The sequence below is a fragment of the Balaenoptera borealis genome (genome assembly GCF_965194805.1).
Source record: "Balaenoptera borealis genome assembly, chromosome: 5".
Classification (NCBI taxonomy): Eukaryota; Metazoa; Chordata; class Mammalia; order Artiodactyla; family Balaenopteridae; genus Balaenoptera; species Balaenoptera borealis.
The window spans coordinates 145,535,199-145,550,939 of NC_138862.1; the positions used below are offsets into that span (position 1 = coordinate 145,535,199).

At 39.7% G+C, this 15,741-nt stretch overlaps 1 protein-coding gene across 4 annotated transcripts in view; it reads right to left on the reverse strand.

The window, feature by feature from the left end:
* NGLY1 (N-glycanase 1) overlaps positions 1-15,741 on the reverse strand; it is a 55,731-nt gene that overhangs the window by 19,219 nt on the left and 20,771 nt on the right. For all 4 annotated transcript variants that reach the window (XM_082392721.1, XM_082392719.1, XM_082392720.1 and 1 more), the window contains 2 exons: positions 9,581-9,746; positions 1,555-1,777 (listed from right to left, as the gene is read on the reverse strand). In XM_082392721.1, coding sequence (XP_082248847.1) covers positions 1,555-1,777; positions 9,581-9,746 — 389 coding nt within the window. The remainder of the gene's footprint in view (positions 1-1,554; positions 1,778-9,580; positions 9,747-15,741) is intronic.

Consider the following 15,741-nt stretch of genomic DNA (forward strand, 5'->3'; position numbering starts at 1 on the left):
AAGGATTTTGAGCTAATAAAGCTACTCAGGAAAAGTGGCCAGCTGAGCAGCGATGTCAGCTGTGAATGAACCGTATCTGCAATGACAAGCTGTCTGTCTTCAATCAAGCAGATGCTCTTGCTTGAGCTAAGTGAAATGAATTTGTGGTTTAGGTAATGTAGTTACTGGAAAAAGTTGCGTGTTAACATGAAGAAGTAACAGCAGCAGGATTAGAGCATCCTACGCCTCCATCTTCTAAACACCACTTGTGCCAACTTGAAAGGCTGCTTGGTCTCTCATTAACAGTGTTCATCCTCCCAGCCCTACCCAGAGAACAGCTAACAGTAAGACAAGCACACGGTTAGGAGGGAAAAGGACACCGCTCGGTACAGACACCTTTGTTAGCCTCTGGCTCCCTGAGCACGCACTATCAGTCTACACCCAACGGCTTAGACTTTATGAGGACAGGATTTAATCACAGACATCTTTTATCTTCAAATCTTTGCAAAGTACCTGTGCACACATATGCTGAATGAAAAAATAACCTGCGCTTATTTTAGATAATTATTGGGCAGTGGATTCTGTTTATCTTAGACTCTGAATATCACAGGACTGATTCCTCATTAGGACAGAACTGAGTCCCTAAGCCCCCAAAATCAGGTATTTCAAAAACTTGATATCTTTTCTTGCCTGATGATACAACCAAACTTTACAAGTATTGTCAATTAAGAACATCTGATAAGAGACTTTAAAGGATGGAAAAAGTGAACAGAAAAGTTCCAGTTCCCTTAGTTTAAATTTAGAGATATGAGGGTAGGTTAGGTTGGTAGCAGAGGCCCCTAATTAAACTTCTGCCATTCAAGATAAGATATGATGAGGGGACCTCCCTGGCGGTCCAGTGGTTAGGACTCGGCGCTTCCACTGCAGGGGGCACGGGTTCGATCCCTGGTCGGGGAACTAAGAACCCGTGTGCCACACAGAACAGCCAAAAAAAAAAAAAAAGATGGTCCTATACTATACTTTCACCTTCCACATTTCCACCTGATGATTTTGAGTACAGCATTGTATTTACTATCACAATGATCAGTATTATTCTAATGTTTTAGCATTATTTTATGTGTTATCAGTATTATTATTAAAGTTATCAGAAAGTTAAAATTTATGTATTAAAAGAATAAAAATACAAGATTTACAGCATTAAGTTGCTAGGACTACACTCAATTTATATTCAAGAGTCAACAAACTTTTCCTATATAAAGACAGTAGACAGTAGATGTTTTAGACTGTGCAGACCATATGGTCTCTGTTGCCAGTATTCAACTCTTGACATTGCAATGTGAAAACAGTTACAGACCATAAGCTATTGAAGCAGCATGGGTGTGTCCCAATAAAACTTTATTTACAAAAATAGGATGTGGGCTGGATTGAGCCTGTCAGCCATAGCTTGCTGACCCCTGTCCTAGAGGAATATACTTCTAATAACTAAAATGAAGATTAAAAGTTGATTTAATAAAATTCTCTCCTAACCATCCCAATAAGAGATTCTTCTGACTTTACTGTCCAGGGGGTGCTCACCTCGGAAATCGATTGCTGAAGTGGCAGGCGTCACAGTAATGATCTTCCACCCTGTTTGCACCCCACTTCCGCTCATCATCGCTGGGGAACAATGATTCGCCTCTAGACTTAGTCTGGCCGCCACATTTGCTGCACAAAACGTCATCCACCCAGTGAAAAAATTCTTCCTTAAACCAGTGTAAAAGCTCCAGCAAAAGAAAGTCCTCTTCGCTTACATTAGTACCTGAGAAGTTAGAACAGAACCAAGTAAGATTTAAAGCAGAAAAAACTAAAAACATCCACGTGTATTTTATCCTCAAATATGAAGCTGAAATATATGAAAACAGAAGATGATCTAAAAGGTCTTCACAAATAGGATGCAGACAGAATTGTCAGTGTATTGTGAAGCAGGCTGAAATATAATGACGTAATCCACTGCACATTCAAAGCAGTGGGACTTTACTGCATCCTCTGACCGACACCATGCTGAATACAACCACCCCTCAGGGAACTACTGACAGTTTGGAATTGATCCTGAAGCACCTGGAAGGTAACAAAGTAAGTCTGATTCTGAAAAACATTTTTAAATGACTGCATTATATTTGTTATCAGATATATTCACAAGTAAATATGAAACAATCACAGTATTACAGGCAGAAATCACAGAATTCTGGACACCTTAAAAATCCTATTAGCTTTTCTATTAGTGCTTCAACTGTACAATATAATTCACCATCATTCAATATAATTCACAAAACACATAAAAGCAGAACCATGTGTACTATCTATCTATCTAGAACAACCCTAGCAAGTAAGCATGACATATACTATTATATCCACTTTATCAAATAAAAAGATCTCTCTCTCGACCATATTCAAGACAGTGGTATCTCTGGGAAGAAGGAGAGGGGAAAACAATCTCGGGGACATATATGGGGATTCTCATTCCTATCTTTAATATTTTATTATTAAAAATAATAAAACATATATGAAGGAGCTATATGGCATAATGTTAAGATCTAATAAAGTCTGATGCTGGGCACAGGTGTTTGATCTGTTATACGCTATTCTTGTATTTATGTTTGATACGTTTCAAAATAAAAAACTATAGAAGAAAAAAAAACTACAGAGAATATTAAAAGGCCAAAATATATTATGTTCTTGAACGGGAAAACTCGAAGTTGTTAACTCTCCGCAAATTAACCTGTACTTTAAGGCTATCTCAACTGAAATTACAAAATAATTTTTCATAAACTTTGACAAGCTAACTGCAAAATTCATGTGAAAGAGGAAAGGCACAAAATAGTCAACACAACTTTGACTAAGAATGAGATAAATTTGTCTACAGCACATCAAAACACATTACAAAACTCTAATAATTAAAATATTGTGATACTGATAAAGAATAGACAAAGAGATGAATGAAACAAAACAGAGTCCTGAAAGACAGATTTCTAAGTGATACACGGTATTTAATAAAGTTAGCCTTTAAAGTAGTTCTAAGAGGATGTATTGTTCCACAAATGGTATTGGGACGAGTAGCTACCAAATAGCAGATCCCTACTACATTCATTCTAATACATATATATAAACACTACACACAGAGAGGGAATATTATAAAAGTAACAGTAGAAGTTTACGTTTATGACTTCGGTGTAGAAAACAAAACCCAACTGTAAAAACAAAAATGGAAAAAATAATTTTCTCATATTAAAATTTATAACTTTTCAATTTCAAGATACACTGAATGAAATTAAAGAATCCTGAGAGAAAAATGTAATGAGTCTAACAAAGAAAAGTATCCAGAATATATTAAGAACGTCTATCAATCAGTAAGAATATTAACAAAACCCATTAGAAAAATTAGTGAAGTCCATAAAAGAAGTTCAATAATTTCATTAAGTTGAAACAAATACTCCCAGACACTTCTGGTATAAATTGGAAGGCAATTTGTTTGGCAGGGATCCACTGTAGGATGAAAGTATCACACACCCTTGATACTTTTACATCTAACCCAGTGAAACATTCCTTCATGTAGGCAGGCATGCTTTACAAGGCTCTTCACTGCAGCAGCCTTCAGAACAGGGAAATCTCGGTGTCCATCAGTGGGGAACTGTACAAATAACAGTGCATGCACACTACGGAGCACTGGGGGGGAGGGAAAATGACTTGCAAGACATGTCAGTAAATGAAAATCACCAAGGAGCTGAATGTGTGAGAGATGATACACTTTAGTCAACCCATGCAACTTTACTTATTTTTATAGATAACTATTTATGGGTGTAAATACACAGGAAAAGATATGAAAAGGAACACGTCATGTGATAATAGCTGTTACCTGCGGAAGAGGAGGTGGAGGACTGACTGGCAGGGAGAGTTCAGCTTTTCCTGCGCGACATGAAAGTTTCTCAACAAGGAGATATTCATGAATGCTGGACTAAAAATGAACTTTAAGAAAAACAGCACTCTCATCCTGCTTTCTCCACCAAGTCCCTACAGCAGAGTGAGCTTTTTAAGAATGCAAGGTAGCTTGAGTCGACTGAGACCCTCCAATGGGTCTCCATCTCATTCAGAATACAACCCAAAGTCGCCACTCTCGTTCTTTCAGCTGGCCCCTGTGGTAGGCCGAAAAATGGCTCCCTGAAAGGTATCCACATTCTAACCCCTGGAGCCCGTGAATCCTACCAAAGGAGGCAAAAAAAAGAAAAAAAAAAAAGCCTTGCAGATATGATGCAGTTAAGGGTTCTGAGACAGGGAGATTATCCTATGTACTAAATGGGGGCCCTAAACGCAATCACATGTGTCCTTCCAAGAGGGAAGCAGCGGGCGACCTTACAGAGGAGAAGGTGATGCAGCGGTGGAGGGGCAGGATGTGGAGATGCTGGTCCTCAGGACTGGAGTGGTGCAGCCACAAGCCAGACCGCACGCGGCCCCCAGAAGCGGACAGAGGCAGGGAGAGACTCTCCCCTTCAGCCCTGCCCACACCGTGATTTTGGCCCAGGGATACTGATTATGGACTTCTGGCTTCCGGAGCTGTGAGACAGCACACTCCTGCTGTTTCAAGGAGCCAAGTTTGTGGTAATCTGCTACAGCAGCACAGGAAACTAACGTACCCCCTTTGCCTCTCTCAGCTTTCTGTCTTGCTCCTTCTGCTAAAGCCATGCGCCCTCCTTCCATCCCTTAAACATGCCAAGCTCACTCCCACCTACGGAGCCTCTGCAGTTGCCAATGCCTCTACCAGAAAAGAAAATCACTGCTTCAAGAGAAGCCTTTCCTGACAACCCTCCACCAAACAGCACCCTCCCTAATCACTCTCTATCCCGTTATCCTGACTTGTCTTCCCAGCATGTATCACTACCTGCCAGATCTGAGGATTTGTTTTTGGCTGTCTCACCCATGATAGCAGGGACTTTGTTTTGTTCACTGCTGTATCTCCAAGACCTAGAGCTGTGCTTGCTACACAGCAGGTGCTCAGTAAATAGCAGAATAAATGATAGAAGAACCGAGCAAACCAACAGGCCTCATAATGTTAACTTAGACTCATTACTTACTGTAAGTACCCACATGTGGCTGGTGCTGCCCTGTTTTCTAGAACCTCTGCAATCCTTCCACCACCCCGCCATCTTCAGTCTGGGCAATCTCACTTACTTGCATGGCTTTACCTATCACCCTGAAGTGTATGTCAAGGCTTGACCTCCAAACAAAGCTCCAGGCCTCCGTTTTCACCTGGCAGTCCAGATGATGTCCGGCAGGTGTCTGAAAGCAGACTCTTCATTTCCCTTCAAAGCCTGTGCCTACTGACGCCGATGCAAAACGAGGCGGTCCTCTTTGACATTCTCCTTATGCACACCTGACTCCATGCCCTGCCGACTGTATACCATCAATGCAAATACCATATATTCTGTCACCTCAACTCTCACATCCACCTCCTCCGTTGCAGTCACGATACCTGTTTGCCTTCTTATTCCTCTTAACTGAATTCTATTACTACTGTGTTTGAACTCTTCTCTCCTTGTACTCTCTTGATTCTGTTCATTTTACAAGTTATTGCTGGATTGATCTTCCTGAAGTGCACCTCTACCTTTCACTTGCTTAAAGCTTCAATGTTTAACCCTGCTGAATTAAGTCATCAAGAACACTTGACTTCCCTGAGAAATCATTTCATTTCTTCCTACCTAATGAACAGGCTATATAATACTTTTGCTATACGTTCAATCACACTAACACTACAGCATCAGCCTCCTGACTAAGATACGTTCATCCTGCAAATTTCTTTGGTCCTATTTTCTACTTCAAAACCTCATTAGAAGTATCCTCTGCTTCATTTTGCTGCTAATTCTTTTTCAAAAGGTTAAAAAATATATAAATAAACTCAGTATGCTTTGCTCTGCCTGAAATTCAATGTCAACGAAGATATGGTCTCGGCCCTCGTGATGTCCCCCTCCCGACCCTACACGAACCAGACCGTGTTGGGCACTGCTCCCCGGAGACGGCCTGTGCCCTTCTGCCCCCATGTAGTGGTCGCCACACCTGCAAGAAAATCCCTGACACCTGCCTTTGTGTGTCCTCTGGCATCTCAGGTTATAAATCCAACATATCCTTCATGAACTTTAAAAAAAAGCCCAATCTTTCGCTGATTTTCACCATACTGTGCACACAACCTGATGTGTTCCTTCTTTGCTACTTACATTAAAACGCCATTATACTGCCCTTATATTTTTAAGTGTGAAAGGATATACAGTTGACCCTTGACCAATGCAGGGGTTAGGGGTGCTGATCCCCCCCGCGCGGTGGAAAATCCATGTACAACTTTACAGTCAGCCCTCTGCGGTTCCACATCCACGGATTCAACCAACCCTGGACCATGTAGTACTGTAGTATGTATTTAGAGAAAAAAAATCTGCGTGTAAGCGGGCCCGCACAGTTCAAACTGTGTTGTTCAAGGCTCAACTGTATACACAATCTCAGAAGTTGCATTCTGATGTGATGAAATTATGGATGGCTTATCTTCCCCCTATTTTCTGAATTTTCTACATAAAACAGGTATTACTTTTATAATTAGAGGGAAAAAACGCCAGGGCAAACGTCAGCAGGGACACTGCTAACTACGTCTCCTCTGCAGGGCTCAGCACACACAGAACATGCCAGGAAGCACCTGCTACGCAGGCGTGCAGTCAGACATCACGCACAGGACCACAGTACTCGGAGATGGACACAGCCTCGGTGACCGCATACTGATAAGCATCCTTGTTTCATAAATAGAAAAAACCCAAAAAACCCTGTTAATTCAAGAAGAGGAAGAGCTGTCTCCAGGTCTCACAACAAACCTGTAGCTTAAGTAAGTTTGGGGAAAGGGCGCTTCCCTGACTCTAGGCCCCTCTGGCCTTCCTGTCTCACCTACAGGGGGTGGGTCACAGGCCCGAGCATAAGGCCCCCTAAGACACTGAGATTTAACCCTAAGATTACAGAATGCTCCTCCCCCACACCTCACCACCACACCAACAGGACTCCGGTACAACGATAGGGGATGATTACAACTAAACCATCTGCAGGATGCAGACTGGAGCTAAGGAGGGGTCCTTAGGGAAGACCACAGACAACAGAGGAACCCCAAGAACACCAGGGGAACCCGAAGCCCCTGACACTTACAGCAAACATTAAACACAATGTCATTAACGGTGCCCAATTCCTAGTTAAACGGACATTTACACCTTTCACAAAAGGCCTGTTCACCTCAGTTCCTATTACCCAATACATCGTATCCGACATTTAACAAAAAATTACGAGGCATGCTAAAAGGCAAGGAAAAACCTGAAGGCAAGAAAAAAGTCTGAAGAGATAAAGCAAGCATCAGAACCACTCATATATGGCACAAATTTTGGAATTAGGGAAGTTAAAATTACTATGATTAATATGTTTGGGGGGCTAATGAGAAAGGTAGACAACATGTAAGAATAATGTAAGCAGAAGGATGGAAACTAAAAAAATGCTAGAAACCAAAAGTGCTCTAACAGAGATAAAGAATGCCTTTCATGCACTCATCAGTAGACTGGACACAGCCAAGGAAACAACCACTGAGCCTGAAGACAGGTCAAGAGAAACATCCCAAACTGAAAATCAAAGAGGAAAAAAGAGAATAAAAACAAAGGAACAAAGGAACAAAACACCTAGAACATCCAATTATGGTGGGAGAATTTAAAAAATGGACCAGAACATCTAACAATGGTGGGAAACAGTTGATAGATAAAGGTAGAATAGGATACCCTATTTTGGAATATCAGAAGGAAAAGAAAGAGAGAAAGGAGCAGAAGAGATATCTGAAGTAATAATGGCCGAGAACGTTCCAAAATTAATGAGGCACCAAACCACAGATCTGGGACGCTCAGAAAACACCAACCAGGATAAGTACCAAAAAACTACACATATGCACGTCATATTCAAACTGAAGAAAACTAAAAACAGAGAACATCCTGAGTGAAGCTGGGGATGGAGGGGGAGGTGAGGGGCATAGGTGGGAGAAACCTAAAGAAGAATAAAGATAGAAATTACGGTAGACTTCTCATCATAAACAAGCAGGCAACAGAGTGAATAGAAATTTAAAGTGTCATTGACAGAAAAAAAACCCCCCACCAACCTAGAATTCTACATCCCAGTGATATTATCCTTCAACAGTGAAGGAGAAATAAAGACTTTCTGAGGCAGAGAAAAATTGAGGAACTTCACCTCTAGTATACCTGCCCTGAAAGAAACAGTAAAAGAAGTTCTTCAGGAAGAAGAAAAGTGATGGTCATAAACTCCGGCCTGCATACAGGAAGAGCCTCAGGGGAAGAATGAATGAAGGTAACATAAAATCTGTTATTTTTCTCATTCTTACTTAGTCTAAAAAGTAATGGCTTAAATAATAACAATAGCAATGTACTGAATGATTAAAGCCTCTGGGTAAGTGAAATGAATGACAGCAGAGTCTCAAGGGATGGGAAGGAAGAATTGAGACATTCTGTTAAAATGTATCTGCACTACACACAAAGCAGTATAATGCTTTTGAAGGAGGGGGGAGGGATAAATTAGGAGTTTGGGATTAACATATACATACTACTATATATAAAATAGATAAACAACAAGGACCTACTGTGTAGCACAGGGAACTCTACTCAATACTCTACAATAAGCTGCATGGGAAAAGAATCTGAAAAAGAATAGATGTATGTATCTGTATAACTAAATCAATTTGCTGTACACCTGAAACTAACACAACATTATCAATCAACTATACTCCAATATAAGATAAAATTTTTTTTAAAATTGGAAAAAAATGTTTATTGTAAACTAAGGCAACCACCAAAAAAATACTACAGAACCCCCTAGAAAAGACAGTATTAAGAAATGACTTAACAGATAAAAACCAATTACATAAAAACCCAAAGTAAAAATGCTCAAGTTGGAAAAATTTAACAACTAAAATCCTAAGACCATGAATGAAAACAACAAATAATTATTGCTTGATGAATGTGGCAGGCACTGTTCTGAGCCATTTACATGTACTATCTCAGTTATCTCTTAAAATTAGCATTCTTATTTTCAAATGAAGAAACTGAGGCATGGAGATTAAATTACTTGCTCGGTGATGCACAGTGAGAGTCAGAGCTGAATTTATACCCAGGTAGCTGGCTTCTATATCCACACTCTTTAATCAGTAACTGTCTTATTAAAGGGAGTCAGTGGTCTAATCACATGAATTAATTTTGAGTAAGGTTTTTCTCCGATTCACATTAAAATCTTCTAATAATGCCATCATATATTCCATGGACTAAAGTTCTACTATATCTGAAAAAAAAAATCACATACCAATGATTAAACTGCAAATACACATTCCAGTGTGCATGAGGTGCATGCAATAAAAAATTATACTATTGTTGTACTTCTTAAAAATCCAAATAGAACTGGGTTACGTATTTACAATGTACACAGCAAAAGGCACCATTTCAGCGTTCCCATTTATTTAGCAATGATGCATATTTAGCAATGAATGGTTATGTAAAGCCACTACCTTTATCCAATTTTCTAGCTCTAGATAACTTTTCTTGTGATCTCCTTTTTAGTTCTTGGACTGGAATACAAGCCAGCACTTTCTCCTGGACAGCAAGATTCTCATAGACCAGTACATGCTGAATGTTGGACTGAAGAGCTTTTAGAATGATTGAATCACCAGTAACCTAACAGAAAGAAAATAATGAAATTAGCTTTTCTCCATATGCTATAAAAAATAACACTGGTTCTATGTTAAACATAATAAAAAAACACTGGTTCTATGATTTCATAGATAAAGAATGTATGGATTCACTGAAATATAATTATACTCAAAACCTTTACAAAATTAGTATTAGGAGACAGCCATATCTGTATCACAGTCTAAGACATGTCTATATTTTTATCTGAAAGTATGTTATTGAGGATATAAATATTTAGGCAGGGATATGCTGAACTCTTGACCACACACCTGGAACAAGATAGCACTCTAAGCAATGCATCCTACAGCTGTTTCCACTTCAAATCCCTGTAAATGACAATTTTTTTTAAAAACTTTCTACCGCATTAGCTAACGAGGACTACTCTCAAGGGATCAGGAATTTTGAGAAATTCCTGAGAGGAAAGGCAGATGCAAATGGACTAAAGGAAGAAACAATGGCAATATATCCTCTAGGGAAAGTGGTTATAAAAACTAAGAGGGCTTCCCTGGTGGCGCAGTGGTTGAGAAGTGCCCCAGCTCAGAAGAGGCGCTGCTCGGGCAGAGCCCACCTGGCGGCATGTCCTGCCCCTCCCCACAGTGGCTGAAACCACATGCGGTATTCACAGGCGAGCAGGGACTCTCGGACCCCTGTGAATCCACAACAACCCGTACTGTTGAGAAGATGCACTAGAAATCAACAGCAGAAGAAGGAACCCTGTGGCAATGGCAGCAAATACAGGAAAAGACTAAAAAAAAGTCTACCTTTAGAAATGCAAGAGTACACTGCAGTCAGAGAAAGAAAACTATGGATCTTGGAAATTAAAAATGTAAACACTGAAATAAAGAAGCACAGATGGTGTGTCAAACAGCAGAACAAACACAGCTAAGTGATCGATCAGTTAGAAGACTGAGACATTTTCTGAGGATGCAGTACAAAAGAACAAATAGACACTGAGGATAAACCCCAAACTTCCCAAATCCAGCTAACAGGAAGTCTAGAAAGTAGAGTAGAAAAAAATGAAAGAAAAAACTTCTCAAAGAAATAATGGAAAATTTCTGAGAGTTGAAGAAAGAGCCAGTGTGAATGGGAAAACGAAAACAAAAACAAAAACTATACCAGGTATGTAATAGTGACATTTCATGACAGTAAGGATTAAAAACAAAATACTAAAAGCCTTCAATGATATCAAACATCTCTCTGGAAACAACGGAGCAAAATCTCTGAAATACTGAGGGAAAATGAGAACATATGACGCATACTCAGGCAAACTAATTACATAGAAGGGCAAAATAAACACATTTTCTGATATTTAACAATGCAGAAAATATATCACTCCCAAATCCTATTTTAAAAAATTATTAGAAAAGTTATTGTTCCCCCCAAATATAATACAGCCAAAGTAAATAAACAGAACACCAAGGAGTAGAACCTGGGATAAAAGAGCAGGAATGAGTTAAATAAAAACCAAACAAACTAGTAAAACTTAAGTTCCGATTGTTATAAATAAATAATAATAATTGAAAAGCAAAATCTCCTAAGAAAGGTGGCAGGGAAGGGAGAAGAGTAAATCCTTTCTGAGGTTCCTGTCTTGTTGTAAGATGTTGGTAGAAAAATATAAATACCTGCATTAGAAATTTAAAGTGAATAATTAGAAGACTAAAAGGAGGATACTTAACTTCCTAATTTTTAGAGGGGAAATAATGGAAGAAAACTTCATCAATCTAAACAAAAATAGAAAAAGAAAAAAAAAACAAGGACACAGACAACACAAGATGTCAGAAGTAAGTTCAAACATATTAGAATTACAGAAAATAGGAATGGATTAACCTGTTTATTAAAAGGCAGAGATAGATTAATTTAAAAAATAAAAACCATTACCAAATACTTACTGCAAAGTCAGGCACTGTATTAAGCCCTGGGCATGGGTGCACAAAACAGACATAATCACTTTACAGTCTGAAGGGGAAGGCATTAAAACAAGAAACGACAGAATCTTCACATGAAGTCGACAAATGTTTGTGTGTAAATGTGTGTGTGCATATGTGTGTTAGATGATGGAAAAATAATGGAGACCAAACCAGACAAGGACTTTATCCTCACAGAGTAAGGAGTCTGTGGACACAGAAACAAATATTGCTACAACGATGCTAATTTACTCAAATATTTAAGGAGCCTTTATTACCTGTTAGGTACGGGGGATATAACGGTTAGACAGTTTATTCATATGTACGGTAAGAGTTATAAAGCAAATATAAAGTTGTACAGTGTAACTGTACAACTAGAATTCCCTGGAGAAATGATATCTGCAGTAAAATATGAAGGATGAGAAGCCGCTGGTAACCAGGGAAGGGAGAAGACCATTCCTGTCACAGGGAGCAACGTGTAGGTAGCTGAGGAGTCTGCACAGGGGGATACACTTAACATGGTGTGAAGGATCAGAGAGAAAGTCAGTGTGTCTGGAGAACCCAGGGGAAATGATGGAGTGAGACAGCTGAGCAAGAAGTTGGGCTGGGGAAGCATCGAGATCTTCCCTGTCTCTTTCCACTGTAATGGGAAGCTATTAAAGAGACCTAAGCAAGGGAGTAAAATGATCAGATTTGTGTTCTCTGAGTCTGACACCAGCTGTAGGGGGGAGAAAGCGGTCCTCAGAAGACTCACTGGGGGACCACTGCCGAACTCTGAGGGAGTGGAGGCTTAAACCAGGGTGGGGACAGAGGTGGTAGAATAGTGAATGGATACGAAAAACATGCAGGAAGTAGAATCAACAAATCCTAGTGACTGAACCATGGGGTCAGGGGGCAGTTAGGAAAGTAGAAAAATATGTGGGAATGATCCACATATGAGCAACTGGGTCAATGGTTGAACCACTTATAATAGAAGGAAAACCAGGATATGGTCAACTGAGCTAAAAACTATGAATGGTCAAGTAAAAATGAACTGAAAAAAAAGTCCATTAAACTTAGCAGCATGGAGATCACTGATGATCTTAGTAATACGTTTTGTAACAGTGTTAATAAGGAAAACAAGTTTTAAGAGACTCAGTGGTATAAGTGGTGTCCCGAAGTGGGCCAGGTGCCCGCAAGGAGCTGTACAAAGTGGTCCACTGGGATAGGGACAGAAAATATTACAACTTCTATTTATATTATTTTTTTGTCCAAAAAGTAAAGCAATTAAGTTATTATAATATTTAATATTTGGATCAATGATGGCTCCCTCCCAGGCCTCAGAAGCCATCCTGAGGGAAGAAAGGGGCCAGGGCTGGCCTTTAGCAGGTGCAGACACATTTACTCTATTAACAGATGACGGAAGCGATGGGGCAGACCTGAAGCTGGGAAACCCAGGGCACCCACAGCAGGAAGGAGTGTGCTTTTTTACCAGAATTGATACAGAAACAAACAAACAAACAAGCAAACAGGATGTCTCCATTTTTATTTGAAAGAATTCCTATAAAGAGGAGACCCTTACAGTTGTTTTTTATTTATTTATTTATTTTTACACACAGATTTTCATTTACTGAGAGGGTAAGAACTCATGCAAAGAATTTTTATTTTCATTTTTCACTCTGGAAATTACCTCCTTCACTGTGGTTTTTAATGGCACTCAAACAATCTTGAAGAATAAAGTTTATTTTCTTTGCCTTATTTCTTTAAATACTCATTGGCACAATGCCAAAAAAACTAATTCATAAAAATAGAAGTTTGCTGATTGCATGGCCATTATAGCAGCTGGGTAACCATGTAGACGAGGCAACAGTTAATTGCTTAAGAGTTAAAAGTTATTTGGAATACAAATGGGAGTTTAAAATGTGAAATCTGTTTTAGAGCAAAAAAGATTTTTTTCTTCACTAATCATACCTGGATTCCAATTATTTGGTTTCTAATGTGAGATATTTAAGACACTTTATAAAAAAACAAGTACAATGTGTATTTTTGTCAAATCACACAAAATAGAAGCAGTGGAATTTGGATCAGCAAATTTACTTTAGTAAAGGACAAGGCTTCTCAAGCCCACCAGCCCTCTTTCTACCTTTTTACAACCCTTTGCTTCGGTGGCTTTTAAATTTAGAACCTGTTTTCTTAACATAAAAGTTATGTTTAATAAATTTTTAATGATAGTTTTAATCAACTTGTGACTTCAATAAACATTTCTTACAAAAACCATTTTATTCTATTTGTAACAGTAATAAATGTTGCAGAAGGTTTTCAGGAAATACTGAATGGTATAAATAATATGAAATCACTATATAATTTCACCACTCAGAGAAAATTATAGCTAAGATATCTGTGTACAGCTTCCCAGACCTTTTAAAAATGAACATATTTATGTATGTGTGTTTTTAATAAGAAAAATGGAAATACACACATACACACAACATATGGTGTTTAATTTTGGAATTCTTAGTTTACCTTTTTTTCACCACATAATAATTGTCTTCATGTCAAAATACACCACATCATCATTTCTAATGGATATTAAGAATGCCAATTTAAATATGTGTCATAACTGCCTGTTGAAAGTATGTAAATGTATGTTACTTTTAAGAATGGTTCATGAACAAGAAATTGAACATTTAAATCTGTGTCCAAAGGAGACAAGGAGGAGATTTCTTCTCTTACAAAGTTTGCATATAGATCCAGACTAAGAAGTTGTCTTATGAGATTTAAATAGTTTAAAAATCGACTAACTCAGAGGTGCACAGCCAGGGGAAGAAGATGCCAGGACGGCCAGGAGGCTGAACCTGAGTGCTCTTCATGGTGGGCTCCTACCGTTTTAAGTCTGCATTTGAAGATTTTGCAATTCTGACTTAACTCTTTAACATCTTCAAGACAGAACAAATTTGACTTTGATGTGGAGACTAGAGAAGGGCTTTGCATATAATAAGCAGAATTTAAAATTATAAACAGAAGAGAGAGGAGACAAGATGGTGGAGAAGGACCTAAGCTCATCTCCTCTCAGGAAAACACCAAAATCACGACTACCTGCTGAACAACCATGGACGAAAAAGACTGGAACCTACCAAAAAAGATATTCTACATCCAAAGACAAAGAAGAAGCCACAGTGAGACGGTAGGAGGGGCGTTTTTGCTGTGTAATCGAATCCCACACCCACCGGGTGGGCAACCCACAAACTGGAAAATAATTATTTCGCAGAGGTTCTCCCACAGGAGTGAGACTTCTGAGCCCCATGTCAGGCTCTCCAGCCTGGGGGGCTCACATCAGAAGGAGGAGCCCCCAGAGCATTTGGCTTTGAAGGCCGGCAGGGCTTGAGCGCAGGAGCTCCACAGGACTGGGGGAAACAGAGAATCTGCTCTTGGAGGGTACACACAAGGTTTCACATGCACTGGGACCCAGGGCAAAGCAGTGACTTCATATCAGCCTGGGCCAGACCTACCTGTGGGTCTAGGAGGGTCTCCTGGGGAGGCGGGGGTCAGCTGTGTCTCATGTAGGCTCCAGTGCTGGGACACATCAGTCCAAGCAACCAACAGGGTGGGAACACAGCCCCACCCATGAGCAGACAAGCTGCCTAAAGACATCCTGAGCACACAGACACCTCTAAACACACCCCTTGACACGGCTCTGCCCATCAGAGGGACAAGACCCAGCCCCACCCACCAGTGGCCAGGCACCAGTCCCTTCCACCAGGAAGCCTGCACAAGCCCCTGGACCAACCTTACCCACCAGGGGGCAGACACCACAACCAAGAAGAATTATAGTCCTGCAGCCTGAGAAACAGAGACCACAAACACAGAAAGTTAGACAAAATGAAACGGCAGAGAAATATGTTTCAGATGAAGGAACAAGATAAAACACCAGAAGAACAATTAAGTGAGGTGGAACTATGCAATCTGCCTGAAAAAGAATTCAGAGTAATGGTAAAGATGACCCAAGGTCTTGGAAAAAGAATGGAGGCACAGACTGAGACGATACAAGAAATACTTAAAAAAGAGCTAGAAGATTTAAAGAACAGAGATGAATAATA